A 24478-nucleotide genomic window follows, 5' to 3' on the forward strand; every position below is an offset into this window, starting at 1 on the left:
ACAAAGAATAAACAACACTATATAATCCTTATCATCAATAGTTTGACAATTAAAAAAAAAATTCAGTTCCCTAGCTCTTAAAATAAACACTTCTGACAGTCTCTTTTGCACCAATCTGTGATCTAGGCACTTAGCAAACATCAAAGTTCAACAATTACTAAATAATGTCTATTTTTTCAGTAATGTTAAAAAGACCCATAATGATAGGAAATACAAATCTCCAGCATGTTTCTTAGCCTAGAAACACAATTATCTACAAATGATCCTATCACATAATTAACAAGATCATATATAAAAAGGAGTTCTACCCAACATTAAGAAGTTTCATTTTAAAAAGGAAATATGATTACTATATATCAACCCAGAATTTTGACTATGAAATTAAAGCATAAAGTATGCTTTGGTTTGGGTAGTCAAAAGTGTATATGAATCTGTTAAGACATCAAATCCGTAAAATCCATAAATTACATAATTTCAACCACAGATTCATCAATCTATCAAAAATTTCAAGAGTTTTATATATAGTATACACCAAATAATCAAGAATTTAATAGGGACTTACTTTCGATTACAAATTTTTATAAAGCACAAAAAAAGCCCACAAATTCATAGAATGGGTGTCTTGAAAGTACACCCTACTCATACTCATCCTACTTAAAACTCAACACTACTCAGATAAAAGGGAACACTTTAATCACCAACAAAAGATCCTTGAGGCTTAAGGTTTGCTACTTAATATTAATTTAAAATTCTTTCTGTAATTTTTTTTACTAAAAAACCAAACCCAAGTTTTATTATTAAGAGATGGTAGGACTGGAAACAAAGTGAAAAATCTAACTAAATAAACATACACACAAACTTTTCTTAAATGTACTGATTCAAATAATTCTATAGTGGTTACCCTTGTTTTGACAGAAATAAGGTGAAGATGCAAAACTATACTAACATAACTTCTGGAAAATAAATGTGATAGAAACACTAATGTTCATTTGAGTAGACAAGCACAGGTAATATCACTTGATAATAGGTGACAGACCAGTGATACATAACTACCAAATCTCAAATAGTTGTTTCAGATTTAAAAAATGAAATCAACTTCTGCGGTATGAGCATTAGCAAGAAAAATAACTGAGAGACATAATGAATTCCAAAATATAATAATAATAAAAAGGAGTAACTAAAAAAGCCTTTTTTACAGTATAATTACATATCTGCCCAGAGTATGAAGGGATAGTAATGAGATTATTTTACCTTTGTCTTGAACTTCTTTTGAAAAGCGCTCCCTTTCAATAGCTGATTCTCTCTCTATCCGCTCAATTTCAGCTAATGCATCCAATTCCACTTCATCATATATAGGTCCCTGTTGTGATACCTGCTGCTGATTCTGTACCACAGAAGTCTGGGGCTGTTTTGTAGCAATTGAAGTGTTCTGTTGTAAAACAGGCACTTGATTTGCTGGAAGGAATGCTGTTTGTTCTTGCTGCGACAAACACTGAGCAGCATTTAGTGGGCGGTTTACATCCTGTGGAGTAATGGGTGTTTTTGAAGTCTGTCCTGGGTACTGCACATTAAAAGGAATATCATTTTCTGAAACATTGCTATTTTCCATACCAGAAAGCATATCCTCTTGCTGGTCCATGTCTGAAGACCTTACACGAGAAAGTCTTAATGTAAGTTTAGTAGAGTCCTTGGATGGAGAACTAATGATATCATACATTGCAGCTTTCTCACTCTGGTCTTTTTCATCCTTGCCTAATTTCATCTTCTTTTGCTTCTTTTGTTTTCTTTCTGGAGAATCTAGCAAGATGTCTGGTGGAACATCTCGAGGTGATGAACAAGGTAGAGGCTGAGACTGAAGGATTAAAGGTGGTCTTGATCCTGGAAAAGCAATTCAACAGGAATGAACAACTGTGCTAGTTTTATATTTTCTTACACTGTGATAGAAACATTAAACAAGTGCAATATAGGAACGCTAGAAAAAATACCAGGAAATTATCCAATTTGGCAACTTATTTACAAAATACAAAAAGCAAGCCTAAGAGCTTGTCCCCTATGGTATTTGAGCTTCCTCGTAGATGATCCAGGTTTAAGCTGAAGTATGAATATTCCATCTTCCAGACCAGTATTATGGCATTTCTATTTTTGTTCCTATAAAATATACTTAGCCTGAAAATAGCAAAGGAGTTCACTGTTTCTAAAGATGATATAACACAAATATTTTGGGCAAATATTCTCATTCTTTCACTTATTATCTAAGGAAACTGACAAGTCTAAAGTAAGAATAAGTCTGTCAAATTATAAAATAACAAATTAATCCTATTACACTATCATGAATATTTACCAGTAAAGAAAGTGGAAACAATTATAATCTTTTGGATCTTCACTTACTTCACGAACTGGTGGTAAAATATTGATTTATACCTTTATGTGGTGTTCTCTTTCTCCCTCCACTTAACATCATTCACATACTCTCTTCAGCTTGCTAATCCTCCTTCTATTAGAAAAATATGCAAGTCCAGCAAATTTCAAGGCTCAATAAAATATCTTCAGCCCAGATCCCATTAATTTAACAAATGCTATATGATACAAAGAAGCAGGAAAATAAGCTAATCAAATGGAAAAATTCTCCTACTTAAAAAGCTTTTAAATGAGAAAAAAATTCATTGATACGCTTCAGAAATGAGTATAATTGTTACATTTCTTATCATTAGATTATAACAAGTTTAAAAACCCATAGGAAATTATAAAAACCAGGATGAAAAGTGCTTTATAGAAAAAACTTAAACCTAGACTTGTCTTAAATTAACATTTCAGTGTTTAAATATAATATGTATGATTTTTTCCATGATACATATTTGCCCTTTCAATTAGCAATGTTAATATATTTAAAGTATGATATATAAAAATATAACTTTTTAGAGAACATATCTATTAGAATGAGATAAAGATGCAACTGGAGCAATTTACTAAAAATGTTAGTTTGAAATTATATCAATAGATAGTGGTTTTAGACAAGTTTATACGGGATGTTAAAAAGAAACGAAACTAACATTTTTTGGGCCATTTATTTTGTGTTATAGCTTGTGCAAGGTGCTTCGCACATCAATTCATTTAAATAATTTACAACAACCTTGATTTGTAACATTATCACTATTCTGCAGAAAGGAACATGAAGCTTGTAGAGGTTAAACCTGCTGAAGGTGATATAGCTAGCAAACCTGAAAAATTTAAACCTAGATTTTTTTAACATCTGAATTATAATACACCATATTGCCTTTTATTTAAAATTTAAGTGACAAATTATATATATTTTAGAACAAACAATTCCAACAATTCATCTAAAAATCAAATTGGACTCACAATGCATTCAGCCTTCAAAACAAGTTGGAAAACAACCTCGTGAACAGAAGTAAAGGTTTCTAATGAACAATGTGTTCATGAAGTTGTTTTGAAGTTTTTTTCTATCTAAAGTTATCCATTCCATCCATCCATCCTCAAGAGTTTGAGGAAAAATAGGCTGATTATCTAGATCAACCAGCTATCCCACTGTTACTCCTCCCTGGCAGTCTGAATAATTTCTCACCCTAACAATACTTGTGAGGTATGTACCTAACTTTGATGCCTAACCTACAAATAGAGTTATTCTGAAAGTTGCTCTCTCTTTCATAAGCTGGGTTATTTTTATCCCTGAAAATTCATAGAATTATAGAATAAGAATGGCTCATAAAAGTTCAACTTTCACCTCAGGAAAAATGTGTTCCAACTCTGTGATCAGAGACAATCTGTGAAAAAAATACCGTTATGATAAGAAGCACACCAGACCATGATTTATCAGGCTAGAATTAGAAATTCTTATGGATAGAGAAAGTTTACTATCAGCTATATTGCATTAATTAAGCTAATTCTTTAACATGGAATATAATACTCTTTCCCAATAACTCTGGTAATTCAAATTATCACACTTTAATTTTAAGTACTTCTAAAAAAAGCCCAAACTTGGACTTAAATTCACAATTTTATGAATCTAGTATACACAAAAGTCCATACAAGATTCTTTGGGAATTTGAAGATAAAATTCACGCCCACAAGATAGTATAGGATAAGTTATTAGAAAAAATATAAAATGGTTTGAGAAGATTAGAGAAGGGTCCATGGAAGATCACCCATTTAACTTAGAACTTGAAAAGATAGGATTTTTAATAAAAAGAAATGAAAGTCTGTGTAAAAGATTTAGAGAAGTAGTATAGAATAGGCCTCATTTTGACAAGTGACTACATGACAGGTAAGAGACAACTTTATGATGATTCAGGACTGGAATGGCATTAATAGAAATAGGAATGGCAAAAAGAACAGTGAGAACAATTTTGAAAATGAATTTGAAATACCAGCTAGACACGAGGAAATTGTCTGGAAACAAAAAAATGTAACTTGGGACACAGGACTACAGCCAAAGACATTGATTTGGCAACTCTATTCATGAAAGTAATCAATGCTGTTACTAAAACTGAGTAAAACAGCCAAGGAAAAAAGTACAACAGGAGATTAAAAAGTCTGATTACAGAAATCTTGAGGAATGAAAGGACAGAAGAACTAATGAAAAACAATAAAAGAAATGAGGAAAACTGGTGGAACTGATATGAAATAAGTTTTTTTGGGAAGGTGGAGGATGGGGAAAGTAGATCAAATTTCAAATGTTGAAGAGAAGGCTGTGTTTTGAAAAGATCATTGGATTTATCAGTGAGGACGATACTATAAATGTTTGAAAACACTATCAATTTATAGGGAGAATTACAGGTTTGTTTCTTTCCTACAATAAATGAAAAACAATAAAGAATAATTTTTGGTATCTGCAACTAAGAAGTTTGAGCTCTTTACTCAACTTGAAATATGAAATGCTAGGGGCACCCGGGTGACTCAAGTTACTTAAGCGTCAGACTCTTGGTTTCAGCTCAGGCCATGATCTCAAGGTTGTGAGACTGAACCCTGTGTTTGGCTCTGCACTGGGTGAGGAATCTGCTTAAGATTCTCTCTCCCCACCACACCCTCTACAACTAAAAAAAAAAAAAAAAAAAAAAAAAGGGAATATGAAATGCTGAAGGAAATTTTAGTTATAACAATACCTTTAGGAGTTCCATCACTTCCAGCAGGGGAGCATACTGGTTGTGGAGACCTCAAAGGAAAAGATGCAGCATTCCTCATTGTTGAAGAATCTCCATCCTAAGAATAGAGTGTAAAATTTATACCTAAGTGATAGGAGAGGCTTTAGAGAAGTTTTAAATGACCAATAAAAGACATAAACTACTGACAGGTAAAGTGTTGGTATTCAAAAGCATAATTCTTCTGCACTTTCCTGTTTTCTTCATGGTAAATCTTAGAAGAACTGAAATTGTATCCAAAAGAATCAACAGCCTATGCATGGCAATGAATAAGAAAACTGGTATTACTACTATGCTCCATTTTCGTTTACTGTTTTCTACAAAAGGAGCTGTGAACACCCTCCCAGGCTATAAATGTCTAGAGGGCAGAGTTCACGGTTATCTTTGTTATCCTTATACACATGTAACTTATCTGATAACACCAGCAAACCAATAACATATAACTTATTTGATAATACCACAAAAATCAATTCTAGCATGTGGAATATCTTAAAACACCAAAGTAACCTTAAATTTCAGAGAATAAAGTTTTGTCCATGTCTTAGAGAGAAAAAGAGCTAAGTGCTAATAAATAAAGGTTCATTATTTAAAAGAACATTTTTGCATAAAGAACTATTTAAAAATGAAACTACATTTTGTTAAGAACCAAAACTTCTACACCAAGGACTGGCAAACTTTTTCTGTAGAGGGACAGATAATAAATATTTAGGCTTTGTGGGCCACATACAGTTTCTGTCACTCACTATTCTTTGTTGTTGTTGTTTAAAATGTAAAAGCCATTCTTATTTGTAGGTCATACTATTGGCCAGTTTACCAACCTTACTCTAGTCTATGCTCTGTGGGTATAGACCACATTGTTCATAGACAGATTCTCAGACCTAGTATAAATCTTGATATATAGTAGATACAATTTAAACTGTGAGATCAAAATGCTAGGTTATGAAACAAATATCAGGACTATTTTATTACCTCAACGATAACTAATATATTACATACGTCACTACTTAGCCTGTGCACCATGTGTAGGTAGTCGTCACTTGAGCCATGTCTAGGATTATCAGCATGATGATTAGCTGAATTGCCAGACAACGGACCAGAAACTTTATTATCATGTATGTTTCTCAAACCACCTGCAACAATGGGACTTGATACTGATGCTGAAATTAATAAGAATAAAAACAAAAAGCTTTATAAAAATAAACTGTTAAAATTCTTAGAGAATAACTGTTCACAAAATATTTTAAACATACATAAATTACAGAAAACAATATAATGAGCACTCATGTACTACCTAGAGCTTGATCAGCTCTTAACACTATGCCATATGTCATTCAGATCCATTTTTGAAAAGAAATAAAAAATCAGATAAGGTTGAAGCTCTCCATATATCTGCATATTCCTCTCCTGTTTCCTTTCCTTTACTCCATAAAAGTAACCACTATATTGAATTCACAGCTCACTTCATGAATATCTTTATGCCTTTACTATAAATGAATATATTCCTAAATAATACAGAGCACTATTTCACATAAACTTTACATAAATGGTATGCTATACATATGTCCTTCTATAATTTCCTTTTTATTTCATTATGTTGAAATTTATCCATCTTTATATATGTAGTGTTAAATTCACACATTTTATTTTTATTTTTTAAATGTTTCTTTTTGTTTTGTTTTTTATTTATTGAGAGAGAGAGAGAGAGAGAGAGAGAGAGAGAGGCAGACACAGGCAGAGGGAGAAGCAGGCTCCACGCACAGAGCCCAATGTGGGACTAGATCCCGGGTTTCCAGGATCACACCCTGGGGGCTGACGGTGGCGCTAAACTGCTAAGCCATCGGGGCTGCCCAAATTCACACATTTTAAATAGATACATATATTCTGCTGTATATTATATACAATATCCCATTCTTATATTCAATGTTTAGATTGATTCAGTAATTTTGTTGTTATAAACAGTGCATATTTTTGTACATGTATACATGTACTTGTATTGTACATTCTTGGACATGACTTTTTAAAAAAATGTGTGTAGGAGTGAAACTTTTGGATATGCCCATTTTTACTTTTATTTGACAGAAAGAGAATGAGAGAGCACAGGCAGGAGGAATAGTAGAGGGAGAGTGAGAAGCAGGCTCCTCACTGAGCAGGGAGCCCCATGTTACCCTATGATCATGACTTGAGCTGAAGGCAGACACATAACGAACTGAGCCACCAAGATGCTCCCAGATATGCCCATTTTTAAGCCAGTAAATAGTAACAAATAGCTTTCCAAATTACTTATGTCCATTTGTATTCCACTGGTAGTACATGAGAGTTCCTATTGCTCTATATTCTTGTCAACAATGTTTGTCAACCTGAGAATGGAAAAGGTCCCTGATTTTCATTTTAATTTTTGCATTTCCTTGATTAATAGTGAGGCCAAGCATCTTTTCATACTGGCCATACTGTATACTGGCCATTCAAAATTCCCACCTTAACATAAAAATAATGAAAAGATAGGCTTCCACATTTTCTTTTTAAAATTTTAGTTTTGTTTTTTTCCACACTTAGATCTTTAATCCATCTTATCTTTCTGTATAGTTGAGATAAAAAATTCAGTTTTACATTTTTCCATATAGATAACTGTCTTAGCAAAATTTATTACAGAAAAACCAGTTTTTGCCCATTAAGATCTAATACCATATGTGTCAAGTTTCCATTTGTTCATGAGTATGTTCCTAAGGCCTTTACCAAATTCCACTTCACCATATTTTACTCTTCCACAGACCAGTAATATTACAGTAAATCTTGGTAACTGTTAGATTGAGCTACATCTCATTCCACTTCAAATTATCCTGCTATTCTTGGACTTTCATTCTTCCATATGAATTTTTAGAAGATGCTTAAGTTACACAAAACCCTGCTTGGGATTTTTATTGATATTGTATCAAATTTACAGATTTGGAGCAAATTTTTAATCTTTACCCTATTGAATCTTTCCATTTACGAAGAGGCATAATTTCCTTTTCTTAGGTTTCTTTTATCTCTTTCAAAAGTTATGATTTTCTCCACAAAAGTCTTATACATGTTAACTTTTTAAAGATTTATTTATTTATTTTAGAGAAAGAGACAGCATAAGTTGGAGGAGCAGAAAGAAAAGGAGAGAGAGAGAATCTCAAGCAGACTCCCTGTTAAGTGCAGAATCCCAGGTGGGGCTCAATCCCATAACACCAAAATCACAACCTGAGCCAAAACCAATTGTGTGCCACCCAGGTGCCATTACCTTGCTAAATTTACTCCTAGGTATCTTACGGTTTTCGTTGAAATTGTTGATGGTATTTAAAAAGATTATACTTCAAATTACTTATTTTAGGTGTATAAAAATGCAACTAAATTTCATTATAATGATCTTGTACCCAGTAACAGGATACTTTTTTGATTCTATTATCTCATATGTTGCTTCTCTTAGATTTTCTATGAAGACAATCATATCACCTAAAAACTGACACTTTCATTCCTTCCCTACCAATAATTATTTATTTTTTATGCTTATCTTCTTGTATTAATTAAGACATCTACTACCACACTAAGTGATGATTATAGACTCTCATGTCCTATCCTTGACTTCAAGAGGAATGTTTCTAACTTTTTACCCCAGATAGATAGGCTTTATCACAGAAGGATTATACCACTCTATTCCTATTCAGTAAAAAGCTTTTTTTAATTTTTAAATAAAGATTTTTACTTATTTATTCAGACACACAGAGAGAGGCGGAGACATAGGCAGAGGGAGAAGACATAGGTGTAGGGGATTGATGTGGAACTCAATCCCAGGACCCCAAGATCATGCCCTGACCTGAAGGCAGATGCTCAACCACTGAGCCACCCGGGTATCCCAAAAGCTTTTAAATCATAAATAAAAGCTGAATTTTTTGAATGCTCTTTTGGCACCTATTAAAAGGCACACAGGATTCTTAACCTCTTACTTTGTGTTAATTATCTAATATTAATCCATGTATTCCTGATAATACATACAGTTTTATAATACAGGCTGCTGTCAATCAGTACTGCTAATTTGGTTTGGTAGGGATTTATTTAGAGATTTTGTTTCTATTTTCATGGATGTTGACAGGTCTATAATTTTCCTTTCTCATACTTTTCCTCATTACACCTGATTTTGGTATTCATATTATTATCTAACTATATAGAATGAACTGGGAAAATGTTGACATTTTTCTTTTGTCTGGAATATTTGAAGAGTAGAGTATCTCTCTTTTAAATACTTGGTAGAACTTACAGATAAAATTGAGTTTTATTCCCTTCCATCTCTTTAAGAGAAAATTTGAACTACTAAAGGCTGCATATACATTTTGAATTATGACAGGTATTTTCAAAATGCTCTCTAAAAAGATTGTACCAATTTATATCCCTATAAAGAAACGTAGGAAATTCAAATTTCCCTGCACATTTGTTGATGCTGGGTATCACATAACTAAAAAATATTTACTAAGCGGTTGACACAGAATTTTATTTCATTTTAATTTTGATTTCCATCTCTAATTAGATCATGTTCTGAAGAGAAAAGAAAACATGAAAGATGTATTTGGGACAATGGTGAAAACTGAATACAGACTGCATATTAAATGACAGTACAGAACTATTCTTAATTTTCTTAGAGGTGAATTATTACATTTGGTGTTTATATAATTTTTTTCTTCTTAGCAGATGTATTGAATGGCAAAGACTTATGATGCCTGTTGATGAAAGAGTTCACTGTGCTCATCTTTCAACTTTTCTGCACAGCTAAAAATTTTATAACATAAGGTTGAAAAAAATGTTTTAAATGTTATCTTCCACATACTCTAAATTTCCATATATATTTGCCTTATTTCTGGATTCTTTTCTGTCCCACTTACTATCCCATTTGTTCCTTACCACACTACATTTTCTTATTTATGATAACCTTAATATCTAGGTGGGGCTAATCCCTGAATAACATTTTTAGTTTCTCAAATACCTGAGAATTTCCAAGAAATGAGTCATTACTGAAAAGGCAGATGCTCAAACTAATATTTCTCTTTTGATTTTGTGATTTCAATTTTTCTTTTGAAAAAGCCGGGTTTATCTTGTTTAAAAAACAAGAGTAATCAAAGCAAAAGTTTATGTTCTTTCCTACATATATGAACGTGTATGTGGATATTTCTGTAAAGAACAAATGGGTCCTTCTTATAACATTTTCCTTTCACTACAGTTAAAATGTTCCTCATACTTTTGTGTGCCAGAGTATACTAGTATTTCACAAGTATCAAGAAGCTACAAAATATATGCATACTCATGTTCAGCATTCAAGCTAAATTCTGTAATTTTGGAACTATCTATTCCAAATGTGTGATCTGCCTCCTAGTTTTCCCTTAAATTAGTGTATAAAATAGTCTTAACCTAGTATTTCATTATCTAGAAGTTTGCTGTTTTGATCAATGCCTAAATTAAAGGTTTGTAAGTTACAAAGTTTATAAAGGATGTTTGACTCCATGCATAATAGAAAAGAAGAATATATACAGGAACTTATAATTGATTGCAAATGTTGAAAATTGCTGTTAATTACAGGGGACAAAACACAGATAGATATTTGTTATATTTCCTTTTGTACTTTTTAAAATTTCTCAAAAAAAAGGATATGCTTTTTCTTCTTTTTAAAGATTTTATTTATAGGCAGAGGGAGAAGCAGGCTCCCTGCAGGGAGCCTAAAGCGGGACTCAATCCCAGGACCCCAGAATCATGACCTGAGCCGATGGGAGATGCTCAATCACTGAGCCACCCTGGTGCTCCCCTCCCTTTTTTTTTTTTTTTTAACTTTTAGGTATATACTTTATTTATACTACTAATAAAAACTTATTTAGAAGCCATGACATAGTCCCAAAGCAATATAACCTTAAAAAGACATATTATCAACTAATTTCAATTGAAAACTAGTAATCTAATTCCAGAAATTTTTGCATCTAAGATTATTTTTTCTACCAGCACTGTATTTACTTCATAGTAAAATTTTCACACTATTTATACGTTAGCAATTAAAACATAATCCTTTTTTGGCTTAGTGCTATGTAAGAAGAAAGCCCAATTAAGAAAATAAATTCCTAATTTCATAACTATAATATATTCCATTGTATAATAACCTAATATGACTCAATAAAGAATCATATGACAGGGATCCTTTTACCTACCAAATGATGAATTTCAGGATAGTCTTTTAGTTTGTATTTTAAAAAATCATAAAAAGAAAAAATAAATTACAGGCATTCCCTATAAATAATCAACTTTCTTACCTTGCTGCATCTGGGGATGTGTTGTGTAACTTGAAGGATGGGAATATGGCATGTATCCTGCAGGGCTTTGTGGGGCATATGGACTAGGCACTGGGCTATTTTGTTGTGGCATAAATCTGTTCCCAGAGCTTGTCTGTGGTGGCACAAACCGGCTAAAACCCAAAATCCAAATAAACAATATCAGGAAATGAAATAAATATGCTACTCTTTGAGATTTCACAGTCATAAAATTCTCCAAGCTCTGATCTGTATAAAACAAAATCTATATGCACAGTAAATTTTGAAAAATAGAGAATTTAAAAATTATTTATGGTTCATAAACTAAGGGTTACATTAAATAATTTGTAAAAACAAAACAAGTAATTCATTTTTACTTGCATATAAGTATCTATTTGTTTAAGATAATATAGTCATGCTCCTTTATCAATTAAATTGTCCTTTATAAATATTCTTATTTATCTCAAACACATTATTTTAACACATCTTTTGTCTGTGTAAAATTAAGTCACAAAGATGGTAGTTAATGCAATTAGTATATTAGAACATTATTGAATCTAACATTTTAAGACAAATGTTCATGTGAATTACTATTTAAGGCTAAGCATTTCAACTTTTCAATTACATATAATTCACCATTACCTAAAGATATAAATACAGTGTACATCCACAAGCATATTTATTACAGAAAATAGTACTTCATAAAATGATGCATGTTATTACCTGGAGGGGCTATGTGAGATAGTGGTTTGTTGATAATTGGAAGATGCAGGACTACTGTGCATGGAATTCTGAGAAAGTTTATACTGAGACATCATCATTCCTACATAAAAGTGGAAAACATGTTATTTTAATAGTAAAATATCCTTTAAATAATTTATAGTAATGGCTCTATCATAAATATTTCAAAAGTTCTTTCCTTTTTTTGACCCACATATTCATTTTGAAGAGCAAAACAGAGAAGCTAAGTATCAAGTACAACCAATGTTACCAAAACATCCTTTTACTATATAACTAATCCAGGACCAGAGATAGAGATTTAAAAAAAAAAAAAAAAAAAAAAGGTACTTGTTTACTTAATGTCCTGTCATTTAGCCTTATAACTAAAAAGAACCTTTAGAAATCACTTTATGTGACCTCTGACCAAATACCAAATACTACACAATTCCTCCTACAATAGGTCCTTGGGTGGTTTTTCCATTATATGGAATACTTTATTACAGACATCTCCAGTCTTTAGAAGCTTCATTTCACAACACCATTTGTTTCACTGTGATTCAGATCTCAGTTTTAAAATACTATTTTACTGAAGAGCCCAAAGTATGAGTTGCTGTGATTTCCATATTGATGTTTTGATGTGAAACAGAATGCTCCGATTCTTTCTTCCACAATAATTCTTTGCCACATAGTAAGGATTAAATGAATATTTGATTAAAAAATGAAAGTGTGAGGATAGCTTTCAGATTCTCATATTTCTTTTCAAGCTAGACACTGTCCCTTCAATTATTACACAAATGGCATTTTGTTATACAGGAGATGCGGAAAAATTCAGTTATTTAGACATTTTAAAATAAAAAATAAAATCTATGATTAACCCCGAACTTTCTTATGATACCAATGATATGATATTCTTTCTTATGATAGCCAATCTTTTGGGGAGCTATAAGTATCACATTATATTCCCAAATTCCATTTCCTACTAACTGATATGAAAAGTGCCTTTCACAGCCAAAGAAACAGTCAACAAAACTAAAAGACAACCTACAGAATGGGAGAAGATATTTGCAAATGACCTATCAGATAAAGGGCTAGTATCCAAGGTCTATAAAGAACTTATTACACTCAACAGCAAAGAAACAAACAATCCAATCATGAAAAGGGCAAAAGACATGAACAGAAATCTCACAGACGAAGACATAGACATGGCCAACAAGCACATGAGAAAATGCTCCGCATCACTGGCCATCATGGAAATAGAAATCAAAACCACAATGAGATACCACCTCACACCAATGAGAATGGGGAAAATAAGACAGGAAACAACAAATGTTGGAGAGGATGTGGAGAAAGGGGAACCCTCTTGCACTGTTGGTGGGAATGTGAACTGGTACAGCCACTCTGGAAAACTGTGTGGAGGTTCCTCAAAGAGTTAAAAATAGATCTGCCCTATGACCCAGCAATTGCACCCCAAAGATACAGATGCAGTGAAACGCCGGGACACCTGCACCCCGATATTTATAGCAGCAATGTCCACAATAGCCCAACTGTGAAAGGAGCCTTGGTGTCCATCGAAAGATGAATGGATAAAGAAGATGTGGTCTATGTATATAATGGAATATTACTCAACCATTAGAAATGACAAATACCCACCATTTGCTTCGACGTGGAGGGACCTGGAGGGTATTATGCTGAGTAAAATAAGTCAATTGGAAAAGGACAAACATTATATGGTCTCATTCATTTGGGGAATATAAAAATTAGTGAAAGGGAATAAAGGCAAATGGAGAGAAAATGAGTGAAAATATCAGTGAGGGTGATAAAACATGAGAGACACCTAACCCTGGGAAATGAACAAGGGGTAGTGGAAGGAGAGGTGGGCGGGGGGATGGGGTGACTGGGTGATGGGCACTGAGGGGGCACTTGGCAGGATGAGCACTGGTTGTTATGGTATATGTTGGCAAATTGAACTCCAAAAAAAAAAAAAGAGTGCCTTTCACCAAGAACATTCAAACAGAAGTTAAATGCCCATTTGCCAGGAATACTGAAGAATGGGACTCTAGCCCTAAAACAGTAGCTGAATGAGATGAAGGCTCAAAATCACCCCAGAATCTACCACTAGCAGTGTGTTTTCTTTTATATGAAGTCTGAACTAACTTCTGAGCTTTCTGTTCCCACTCCAATTTGGTACTAAGTGTGTTCCATAGCTTAATAATTTAATTACTAAAAAAATAATTTAATTACTATAATTATTTTGGTTATTATTATTTTTTTTTGAGGGAGAGCAATTCTCTATGAGATGAGAGCTAAAAAATATCTGGGACAAGTTGGAATTACTAGTTTGACAGCAATGGCTTTATTAAAAAAAAAAGAAGAAGGCAAATGAAATTTCTAAAAGTCCTTTCTGATTATTTCAAAGTTCCAAAGAATTAAAATAAAGTGATTTGCATATTATTAAATTGGCTTCATATGTGTGACTCCCATTTACATTTAGCAAACAAGAATCACTTTTTAAAATTTTAAGCCGACTATCACCAGGGAAATGCTTAGGAAAAAAAATCATAATATGCACTAAATCAATTCATTTTTTAATGCTAAGTTTATGTTTTCACAAAATATGATATGGAGAAATCAATATTTTTGAGTAAAATATAACCGCAAGTAGTATAAATTACAAAATGTGTGACTGAAAGATGAAAACTCAGTTTTTACTAGAATGATTTAGTACCCAAATTAAGTATTTTAAAATGTTACATAATGTAGTTTAAATAGCTTTGGAAGACATCTTTTATTCAATTTTATATCTATTCACATTATCTTAAACTTAATGTTCCTATCCTGTAAGTTTTTCTTCCAATCAATGATCTCTCCGTAATTTCTTTCATTGCAACATTCTTTCAGAGCATTTTAATTCTAAATTTACTTTCACTATGCCTATCTGTCTCCTCCTACAGCAACCTAGCTTGTTGGTTCTGGTACACAGATAGTGTAGTCCTGCAGATCTGCCTTCAATTTGATGAAAGGGGAATTTGGGCAGAGGCATTTCTACAGATGCAATTTAGGGAATGGATAGTAACTATACAACTATTTTAAAAAAAACAGCTCACAGAGACATTTACAAAATTAACAAATACTATTTTAAAAAAATAAGACAAAACTAGGAGATGGAGTGGAGGGCTTCATGGAGGTATTGTAAATAAAATTGACAATATTCTTGAATACAATTCATCAGTTAACTAAGTCGGACCCTCTGAGTTGTCTAACCTCTTCCCTTCTGACTATTTTAATTTTGAGAGGCAAATAAGTACCTGGGCTTGTCAGATTTAGTAAAGATGTTCATGGGTACTCCTTGACTACATAAAAATTTTATCTATGTTGAATATCATACTCTTCTGCTTTTTATGGTATTTATTATAGATTTTTTCCTTAATAATACAATAATACTTACAAGCGTACTTTTCTGTTGCTATGGCAACAGAAGTGTTAAACCAGTTACTATATAACTGAATGTAATCATCAGTACTAAAATTAATACTTGGTATAATTATTTATACAAGTACTACAAGTACTATATATTGAAAAGCTCTATATATTTTTATTATTTGATTAATGAAAAGATTCCTTTCTTATCAATTCCATGATTTCCTAAAATAAAAAAGACTTCTAAAGCTCTTTGACTGAATAAACGAATACATTCTGAAATATTTAACAAAATACACTTCTAATTCCCAAGGAATTTAGTTACATATTAAACTGCAAGAATATTAACACCCATTTAGTTTCCTACTTTCTCTTGGCTGGATTCAAGGTATCAACACAGCATTCAGAGACTAGGCTACCTTATTAAAGGAGACACTTTAATTTAATTACATGCAAGCTCTGACAGGAGAGCCACAAAAAAATACAATAATATAAAATTCAATGAAAAATCTCACCACTTTGTACATATCTGTTCTGCATACTTTTCTCCCTGAAAACATTAGGACTCCTTGCCAGGACGGCCTGCAACAAGACTGGTATGTCACCTTCTGGATCATCACTGCCAAGGTTATCTTTCAATTCTCTGGAATTAAAAAAATAAGTATCAAAAATTAAAATAGTGATTGAGAATTCCCTATTCTATGTTTTAGTTAGATAGCAATTCACTAGTGAAATTCAGAAAAGACTGAGGTAGAAAATCAAGAACTTACAGCAAAAAAAAAAAAAAAAAAAAAAACACAAAAGATGTCTATCAATTTCACGGATTTCAAAGATGCTATTCCTGGAATATAGTTATCAAAATGACAGTGAAGAGTTCTTCTAAGGAAAACATTTTTCCTCATTTTATTTTAAACAGAGTGAGAGGGGACAAAAAGGCCCAAACATTATTTTATGGAACTATGAGTTTATTTAAGAATGTTCTCATTAGGGACACCTGGTGGTTCAGCAGTTGAGCATCTGCCTCCGGCTCAGGACGTGATCCCAGGATCTGGGATCGAGTCCCACATCAGGCTCCCTGCGAGGAGCCTGCTTCTCCTTCTGCCTATGTCTCTGCCTGTCTCTTTCTCTGTGTCACTCATGAACAAACAAATAAATCTTTAAAAAAAAAAAAAAGAAAAGAATGTTCACATTAGTTTCAAAGTAGAAAACAGAATCTACTCTAAAGTATTCAAAATAATGGATGATATAATTATCAGAGATGATAATTATGCACAGAAGCTGATGTTTGGGTTTAGAATATATTTTCTCTCTTACATTTGAATATGAGTCTGCCTTTCTGAGAATGTTCTCTGAATGAAATAATGCTGCCACACTGGTTAAGACAAGACCCAGAGATTATGTAATTTTTCCATCTAATATTCTTTTCTCAAATAAAGACATCAGGTAGCAAAAAACCCCAAGCAAGTGGTTAAGCATAGTTGTAATTGTCAATATACTTGAAAGTAAGGAGCAAATTAAATTTTCAACGATGGAACATAAATGGTAAAATGAAATACACATAGTGTTTTCAACTTTACATTCTACATGTCTCTGTTCTGCTCATTAAACCTAATAAGAAAGATTTATAAAGATGGTGTCCAATGATAAATTTCAATTATCTCTAGGGCAATCTTAAAGCAGTTCTCCAAAAAATAAATCATAAATGTATATGTGCTATTTATCTTTCTAAATATTTGGTGATAATTATTAAGTATGTATAGATATAAATAGTAATATAATATTTAGACACTTCAATTTCTGGAGTGACATTATTAGTATTAGATTTCCTTTTAATTTTTACCAATTATTTCTCAGTTTTTCCATCAACAACTCACATTAAATATATTACTGGAAGAGTCATCACTTCTCCATTATAATATGTTTTATTCTCATACCTCTAAATAATGAATCTTTAAATTAAAAACAAAAATTAGGGATGCCTGGGTGGCTCTGTTGGTTAAGCTCTTGATTCAGCTCAGGTCATCATCTCAGGGTTCTGGGACTGGGCCCTGTGTTCAACTCCATGCTCAGTGGGCAGTCTGCTTGAAGATTCTCTGTACCTCTCCTTCTGCCTCCACAAACCCCTGCTCACATATGCACTCTCTCTTTCAAATAAGTAAATAAAACTTAAAAAAAAAAAGCAAAAATTAAAAAAGGAAGAATACATGAGTACCACTGTATAAATGAGATGTGAAGGGATAAGAGTGAGAGATTTAGCTTTTTTTTTTTTTTTTTTTTTTAAGATTTTAAAGTAATCTCTGTACCCAAGGGGCTCAAACTTACAACCCTGAGATCAAGAGTCACAAGCTCTATAACTGAGCCAGGCACTCCGAGAAACTGAACTTTTTATACATTTCCATGTTAAGATATTGTAAGTATGTACTAGTTTTGCAGTAAAAATTTTTAAAAGTATATTCATATGCAAAGATTTTATAAACAAGATATATAACTTATGTTTCTGTTATTTTAAAAAATCTACTGTGTGAAAATAAACACTTATGTTCAGATGGTATGATAAATCCTAAGGAAAATTACTCTCAATTTTGTAGTAGCCATCCATAGAGGCAGTCCTGGAGTTTTGGTTAACTTCCTTTGGAAAGCATGTGAGCCTATTCCAAATAAAGCTAGTAGTGTAGTCCCTAGTGTGTGGGAATTATATCCACTCTAGCAATACCAAGAGGGTGACAGCTTCTTGAGCAACTTTAGACCTCCCTGCCCCAGATCCTTGATGAATCCCAAAATTATTCAAAAAGAGTTGAAAAGATCTTCATATAGCTACATGGGTCAGAACTATCGTCTCAAAATAACAATAAATCTCATTGTAAGGCTCACTTGGATATTCATATATTTTAAAACTAAACTATGTATGTAAAATTTCTGAAATAAAGAATAAAACCAGGAATATTGACTCTCTTAGACCAAAATTTTTCACTTTTAAATTATACTTACATGTGATCTGTTGATACCTGGTTGAGGCTATGGACAAGCTGTGAAACCAAATTATCATCCCTACAGGCCAAAAGGCAGTTCACCTCTTCTGCTATTCGTGCATTAAAGAGAAGGCTCTTTGTAGTTGTAGCAGGTAAAGGGGATGGAAGAGGCAGCTGGTTCAGGACTATTTGGAATAAAATCAGATTATTAGAACTTGGGGGACTGTAAGAAGTCTTTTCACAATATTTGCTTATAAAAATTTGCTTACAAAAAAAAAATAAAAATAAAAATTTGCTTACAAATATTTTGGGATTAAAAAAAGTTACAAATATTAATGTGACAAATTATTAAAATGCATTCTACCTCTCCCCCAAAAGCCCCAATCAACTCTATAGAACCCTGAAACATCACTTGGGCAGTAACAGAGTTTATTCCTCTCTAAGAATAAAACTCAACTCCTTTATAGGCATGACTTTCCATATCTTAAATCTTTATTCATTTAATAAATGAGTAGCCAAAAAGGTAGGCTTAAAAAGTAACTTTTAAGAATTGAGAATACATTCATTAATCTCATTTATTTTTGCTTCTGAGATTTATCGGAATCACTAGTCCCATATAAATAAACCAAGTAATTATACCAAACTTTTCACCAGATAGACAAGTATTGTGTTTTTTAAAAGCTTAAGTATACATAAAAAATAAATAGATCACTTTAGCAGAAGGACATTTATAGAATAGGGATTCTGGAGGAAGCCAAATATCTAAGGAGTTATGCTTTCAGTTATAAATTCCTAAACCATTCTCTCCTCTCTTCATTCTACTCTAACAGCAAACAAAAGGACATAAATGTTTATATAGTAGTTTAAATTCAGCTATTTACTGTCTCTTCACATAATGGAAATCTATTCATTTGTCTAAAGTAAAAGATAAGAAAGTTAATTAAAGTATCTTTGTTTTTGGCTTAATTTCTAATCACCTATACAGTGTAATAGGCTGGTCAGCCCCAGTGGCTAATAACAGGTTTTTTATCAATAAAAATACAGAAAACAAATTATTACTTAATAAAGGGTTTATTGGGCAAACTCTTTATATAAGGTACAACTGAGCTAACAGGGAGGATAACCAAAAATAAATCCCTGGTAGTATATCTGATTTGGCACTCCTATATGAGTTTATGCTTTACCTATACCAAAATGACAATGAAAACAGACAGTTTCAGAAGTTTTCTTACCTGTGTTATCCTAACTCCACTAGCTACTTTCTTATCTCAGATTTTACAAACTAGCCATGTTAGTTTCCTAACCCCAAAGCTATCAGCTATTAACTATTTTACTTCCATTAAAACCAGTTGGAAATTAACAACAACAGGAAAATAATATCAAGGACTACTAAGCACAGAATAAAACACATCTTAAAATTATTTTCTCATAGCTCCTTTACTATAAAGCCCCAAAGCTTGCATAATGTGATATCCTCATCTTCTACTCTTCTCTCTCCTATCCCTTTTTCCCTTTATTTCGTCAGATAGGATGACACTGGATTAACACTATAGGCTGTTTTTTGTATCATTACCCAGGGACTAAGGATTCAAGTTAGAGTTGGCTACCATAAAGTCCCTAAAAAACTGTGTTATACTAAGTAAATCTCAAAAGGATGACAAAGGTCTTTGAACTTAAATGACCAGAGTAAAAGGGGCTGCTGATATCTATGACAAACTCCCAACAGATTACTGAAGATGACATCCAAAATGAACATTGCTAAGAAATTAGATTAAGTTAAGCTATCAACCCTTCTTTAAAGGACAGTTTCAGTTACCATTTCTAGAAATGCTTTTTAAAAAGTCTATATTTGTCCCTATATGCGAATCCATGCTTCTTCAGTTTTAATTTTTTCTTTAATGCTTTGTCTCATCTTTGGTCTTGACTACTGCATTAGTCCTTTTATTGTTTAAGACCTTTAAACAAGCAAATGCCATCATTTTCTAATGGTTCTAGGATCAAACAGAAATGATCCTATATTCATTGACTATATTAATTTTGTTACTTTACATGCATGACAATAAACCAAAGGAATAATGTTGTCATTCAAAATCTAGCATTTTAAATAATTTGTTATTTATGACAACTACAAATAATTTTTTTCTATAGTCTCTCTTAAAATCATTGTTAACACAGAATAGAAAATAAATTAGATAAATTAACCAAACTTACGGTCTGTGAGACTAGCAATCCCCGCAAGAGTAGTGATGGGGACATGGGGCATATCCCCATTCATCCTGAAGTTCTGGAATGGTGTTGCCTATAAAAGTACTTAGTTCAGGTGCCAGCTGTCATTACTTTCCATTTCCCAAACACTGCAATAAAAAAAACCAGACAATTATTTGTAAAAATATATCAAATATAATACTATTAGGGAAATGCCTATAAAAAATAAGATATTCTGCTTTTCTTGTTTGTCAACCTATGTAACAATAATAGCTACCATTCATATATATGTTATCATACATTAGATCCTGCAAAGTGCTTTGCATATATTGACTCATTTAGTTCTCACAACAACATTATAAGGTATGTACTATTATTTTCTGCATTTTACTGGTGAGGAAATTAATTAACAGGGAGCTTAAAGTAACATGTAGGGAAAGATTAGAACAAAAGCAACCTGGCTTAAGAAGCCTGTGTAACCAGTAGTCTATATTACTAAACTGAGATACTCAATTTTGACAAGCACTATGATTCTCCACATCATAAACCATTAAAGGTTTCAACTTACCTTGCTAGCTATGTCTTTTACTACTGTCCTACATAAACCATCCTCTTTAACCACACTGATCAGATTATCTTGAATCCACCTTGTATTTTCATATTTGTATTTATTTACCTATATATCCCCCTACCTGGGTAGCCCATCTATACTTTAGCCTTAATCCTATAATTCTTCAAGATTTAGGGCAAGTTCTTACTATACTTCATGAAACTTCAAATTCAGCTAAAAGCCTATCTTAATCTAACCTTCACTTATAGTTCAACATTCTTTTGTAAATAATTATATATTCCTTTGTGCCATTTTTTGAAACTTATCTTGTTTCATTCTTATATAATTAATGTTCATGTGCTTACCTTGTCTTCCCAATTACCACTCCATGTTCTTTGTATCAACCAATCACATAATTAATATACAACCACATAAAGGACAGAGAAATGTGTTAACATTTTGATGTTCCTATATAACCTAGTTGACTTAAATAGTCAGTTTTATTATGATGTAATTCTGTTTGTCTGTGTGTACATTCTGTAAAATTCCTGAACATGTTTTCCATTCTGCTCAATGTCCCCCAATTTTTCTCATCTTAATTTTAACATGTGGTTTTTGGAACCTTTATTTTTCCTTAAACAGTGTACTTACCGAAGAACCTTTTTTGGAGTATACAATACAACATTTTAATAAGGTATACACTAATCTAAGATATGCTTTTATTAAATAACTTTATAAACTCATTAGTAAATAGAAGTCTACTGCATGTCAACTAAAACACAGTGCTACAACAGAAAACGGAATTATAATTTCCAGTTTAAACATCTTTCTTGAGGTTGTATCTGCTTATCAGTCACTGTTAAGAGAACCTCTAAGTTTTGAGTTGTAAACTTTAAAATAGTGAAATGATACAACACTAATAATTCCCCTTACTCACAATAATTTTGCAAATAAGGTTTTTTTTTTTGTTTTTTGTTTTTTTTTTTGTAATAGTATACAGGGGTGCCTAGGTGGCTCAGTAGGTTATGCATCTGACTTTTGGTTTTGGCTTAGGTCATGATCTCATGAATCTGCTTGAAAGGTTCTCTCCCTCTGCCCCTCACCTCACACATTCTCTTTCTCAAATAAATAAATAAATCTTAAAAAAAAATAAAAGTAGAATTATACAGGTAGCTAAAATTAAGAATTTTCTTGGGACACCTGGGTGGCTCAGCGGTTGAGCATCTGTCTTAAGCTCAGGGCGTGATCCTGGGTCTGGAGATCGAGTCCCACATTGGGCTCGCTTCTTCCTCTTCCTAGGTCTCTGCCTCTCTGTGTCTCATGAACAAATAAACAAAATCTTAAAGAAATATATTTTCTTTTTCCTCAAGTTCATAAAACATGTATGCATGGCTTAACAGAATTATAAAGTAAACATCTATAGAACCACCATCTAAAAAGTTAGCACCTTAGTTCCTTCTATAGTTAACAACTACCTTGTCTTTTTGGTAATCATTTCTTTTTTTTTTTCTTACACTTATGTTCTTCATATGTACAAGAAATTCTTTTCTAGTAGCCAGCCAAGGATACAACTCTGCTTTACTCTAATGAATAATGACATAAAGTTTGCTAGTAGGAGCCCGCTGAAAGGAAATAGTACAGGAAATAGTATAAGAAAGATATAATACTGGCTACCTTACATTTGCCTTGTTATACTGGGGACTTCACTCTTTGAAGTTATTAATTTGGTTAACACTGAAGATATTTAAGGAAGCAATGCAAATTTAGCGATTCTATCAAGCACTTAAAAGAAAAGAATTTAAAATGTGACAGAAATCACCAAAACGTGACAGATTTTTTCTAAATTTAGGCTAATAAAAAAGTTCCAGTTTATGCTTAGTAATTAATGGGAAAAAATAATTGCATGCAAATTATGTACAGAACAGCACAAAACATCTTGTTATTTTTGTATGACTACTGTAAATGTAAATTGCTCTACTCAAACAGATTAAGTAACAAGTGACCATGTTATTTAATTCAGAGGACAGGAACCAATAGAGAACAATCTGCAAGAGGGTTCCACTGTGGGCTAACTAACTTTACTCTGTTTTCCTAAATCCCAGGTAACATGTAAAGCAGATCCAACCCAGGCTAGAGTTTTTAGCTCCAAAAATGATTTAATTAGTTACCACATATGGATTAGGAGATTAATAAACTTAACCATAAGATCGTTGTGCTTTATAACATGTTATTACTGTGATGTCAACTGAAAACTGGAAGTAAGTGGGGAAAGAAAGGAAAGCAACAATGCTTTTTTGGTTTAAAGTACTTGAATGTACAGACTGAGTAGGTGACTACTGACAAATATATTTACACCTCACTGCTGAACTATGCAGATTTCATTGGAAGCCAAGCTTTTGAAGAACAGGAGAAGACTTTGGTAGAAATGGACTTACAATTTTAGCTAAAGTCACAGATGTTGATGAATATGAGTAATTTGTGGAAATGCTGCTGCCTATGTTGGAAAGTGATCAGAGTCCACCAAGAAAGAACATTCCTAGAATTCTAAAAAGGAATATGCAGAACTCTAACTAATTAGACATGACATTTCTGGCTCTGGATTGGGCAGTGTTGGGTCTACCTGGCTCTATAAAAGGATAGTATCAAAAATAAATAAAATAAAATAAAATAAAATAAAATAAAAAATAAAATAAAATAAAATAAAATAAAATAAAATAAAATAATAAAATAAAATAAAATAAAATAAAATAAAATAAAATATAAAATAAAATAAATAAAATAAAATAAAATAAAATAAAATAAAATAAAATAAAATAGGGACACCTGGGTTGCTCAGCGGTTGAGCGTCTGCCTTTGGGTCAGGGTGTGATCCTGGAGACCTAGGATCGAGTCCCACATCGGGCTTCGTGAATGGAGCCTGCTTCTCCCTCTGCCTGTGTCTCTGCCTCTCTCTCTTTCTCTGTGTCTCTCATGAATAAATAAAGAAAATCTTTAAAAAAATAATAAAATAAAATAAGAGTATACTATCTTTCATGAAACTGCTGAAACTGAAGCTGAAAATTATTATCCCGGGGGGAACAATGTGTTCAGAAGGAAACGGTAACCAAATGGGAAAGGAGATTATAATGAATGCTTTAGAACTGTCACTTAAGGCAG

The 24478-nt window shown here is 32.4% G+C and overlaps 1 protein-coding gene across 2 annotated transcripts in view; it reads right to left on the bottom strand.

The window, feature by feature from the left end:
- NIPBL (NIPBL cohesin loading factor) overlaps positions 1 to 24478 on the bottom strand; it is a 201103-nt gene that overhangs the window by 91810 nt on the left and 84815 nt on the right. For both annotated transcript variants that reach the window (XM_026016660.2, XM_026016661.2), the window contains exons 2-9: positions 20779 to 20921; positions 18587 to 18752; positions 16114 to 16241; positions 12185 to 12284; positions 11465 to 11616; positions 6153 to 6313; positions 5121 to 5217; positions 1252 to 1878 (exon numbers count right to left, since the gene is read on the bottom strand). In XM_026016660.2, the coding sequence (XP_025872445.1) occupies positions 1252 to 1878; positions 5121 to 5217; positions 6153 to 6313; positions 11465 to 11616; positions 12185 to 12284; positions 16114 to 16241; positions 18587 to 18752; positions 20779 to 20842 (1495 nt within the window). In that variant the 5' untranslated portion in view covers positions 20843 to 20921. The remainder of the gene's footprint in view (positions 1 to 1251; positions 1879 to 5120; positions 5218 to 6152; positions 6314 to 11464; positions 11617 to 12184; positions 12285 to 16113; positions 16242 to 18586; positions 18753 to 20778; positions 20922 to 24478) is intronic.

Source organism: Vulpes vulpes, chromosome 4 (assembly GCF_048418805.1).
Source record: "Vulpes vulpes isolate BD-2025 chromosome 4, VulVul3, whole genome shotgun sequence".
Lineage (NCBI taxonomy): Eukaryota > Metazoa > Chordata > Mammalia > Carnivora > Canidae > Vulpes > Vulpes vulpes.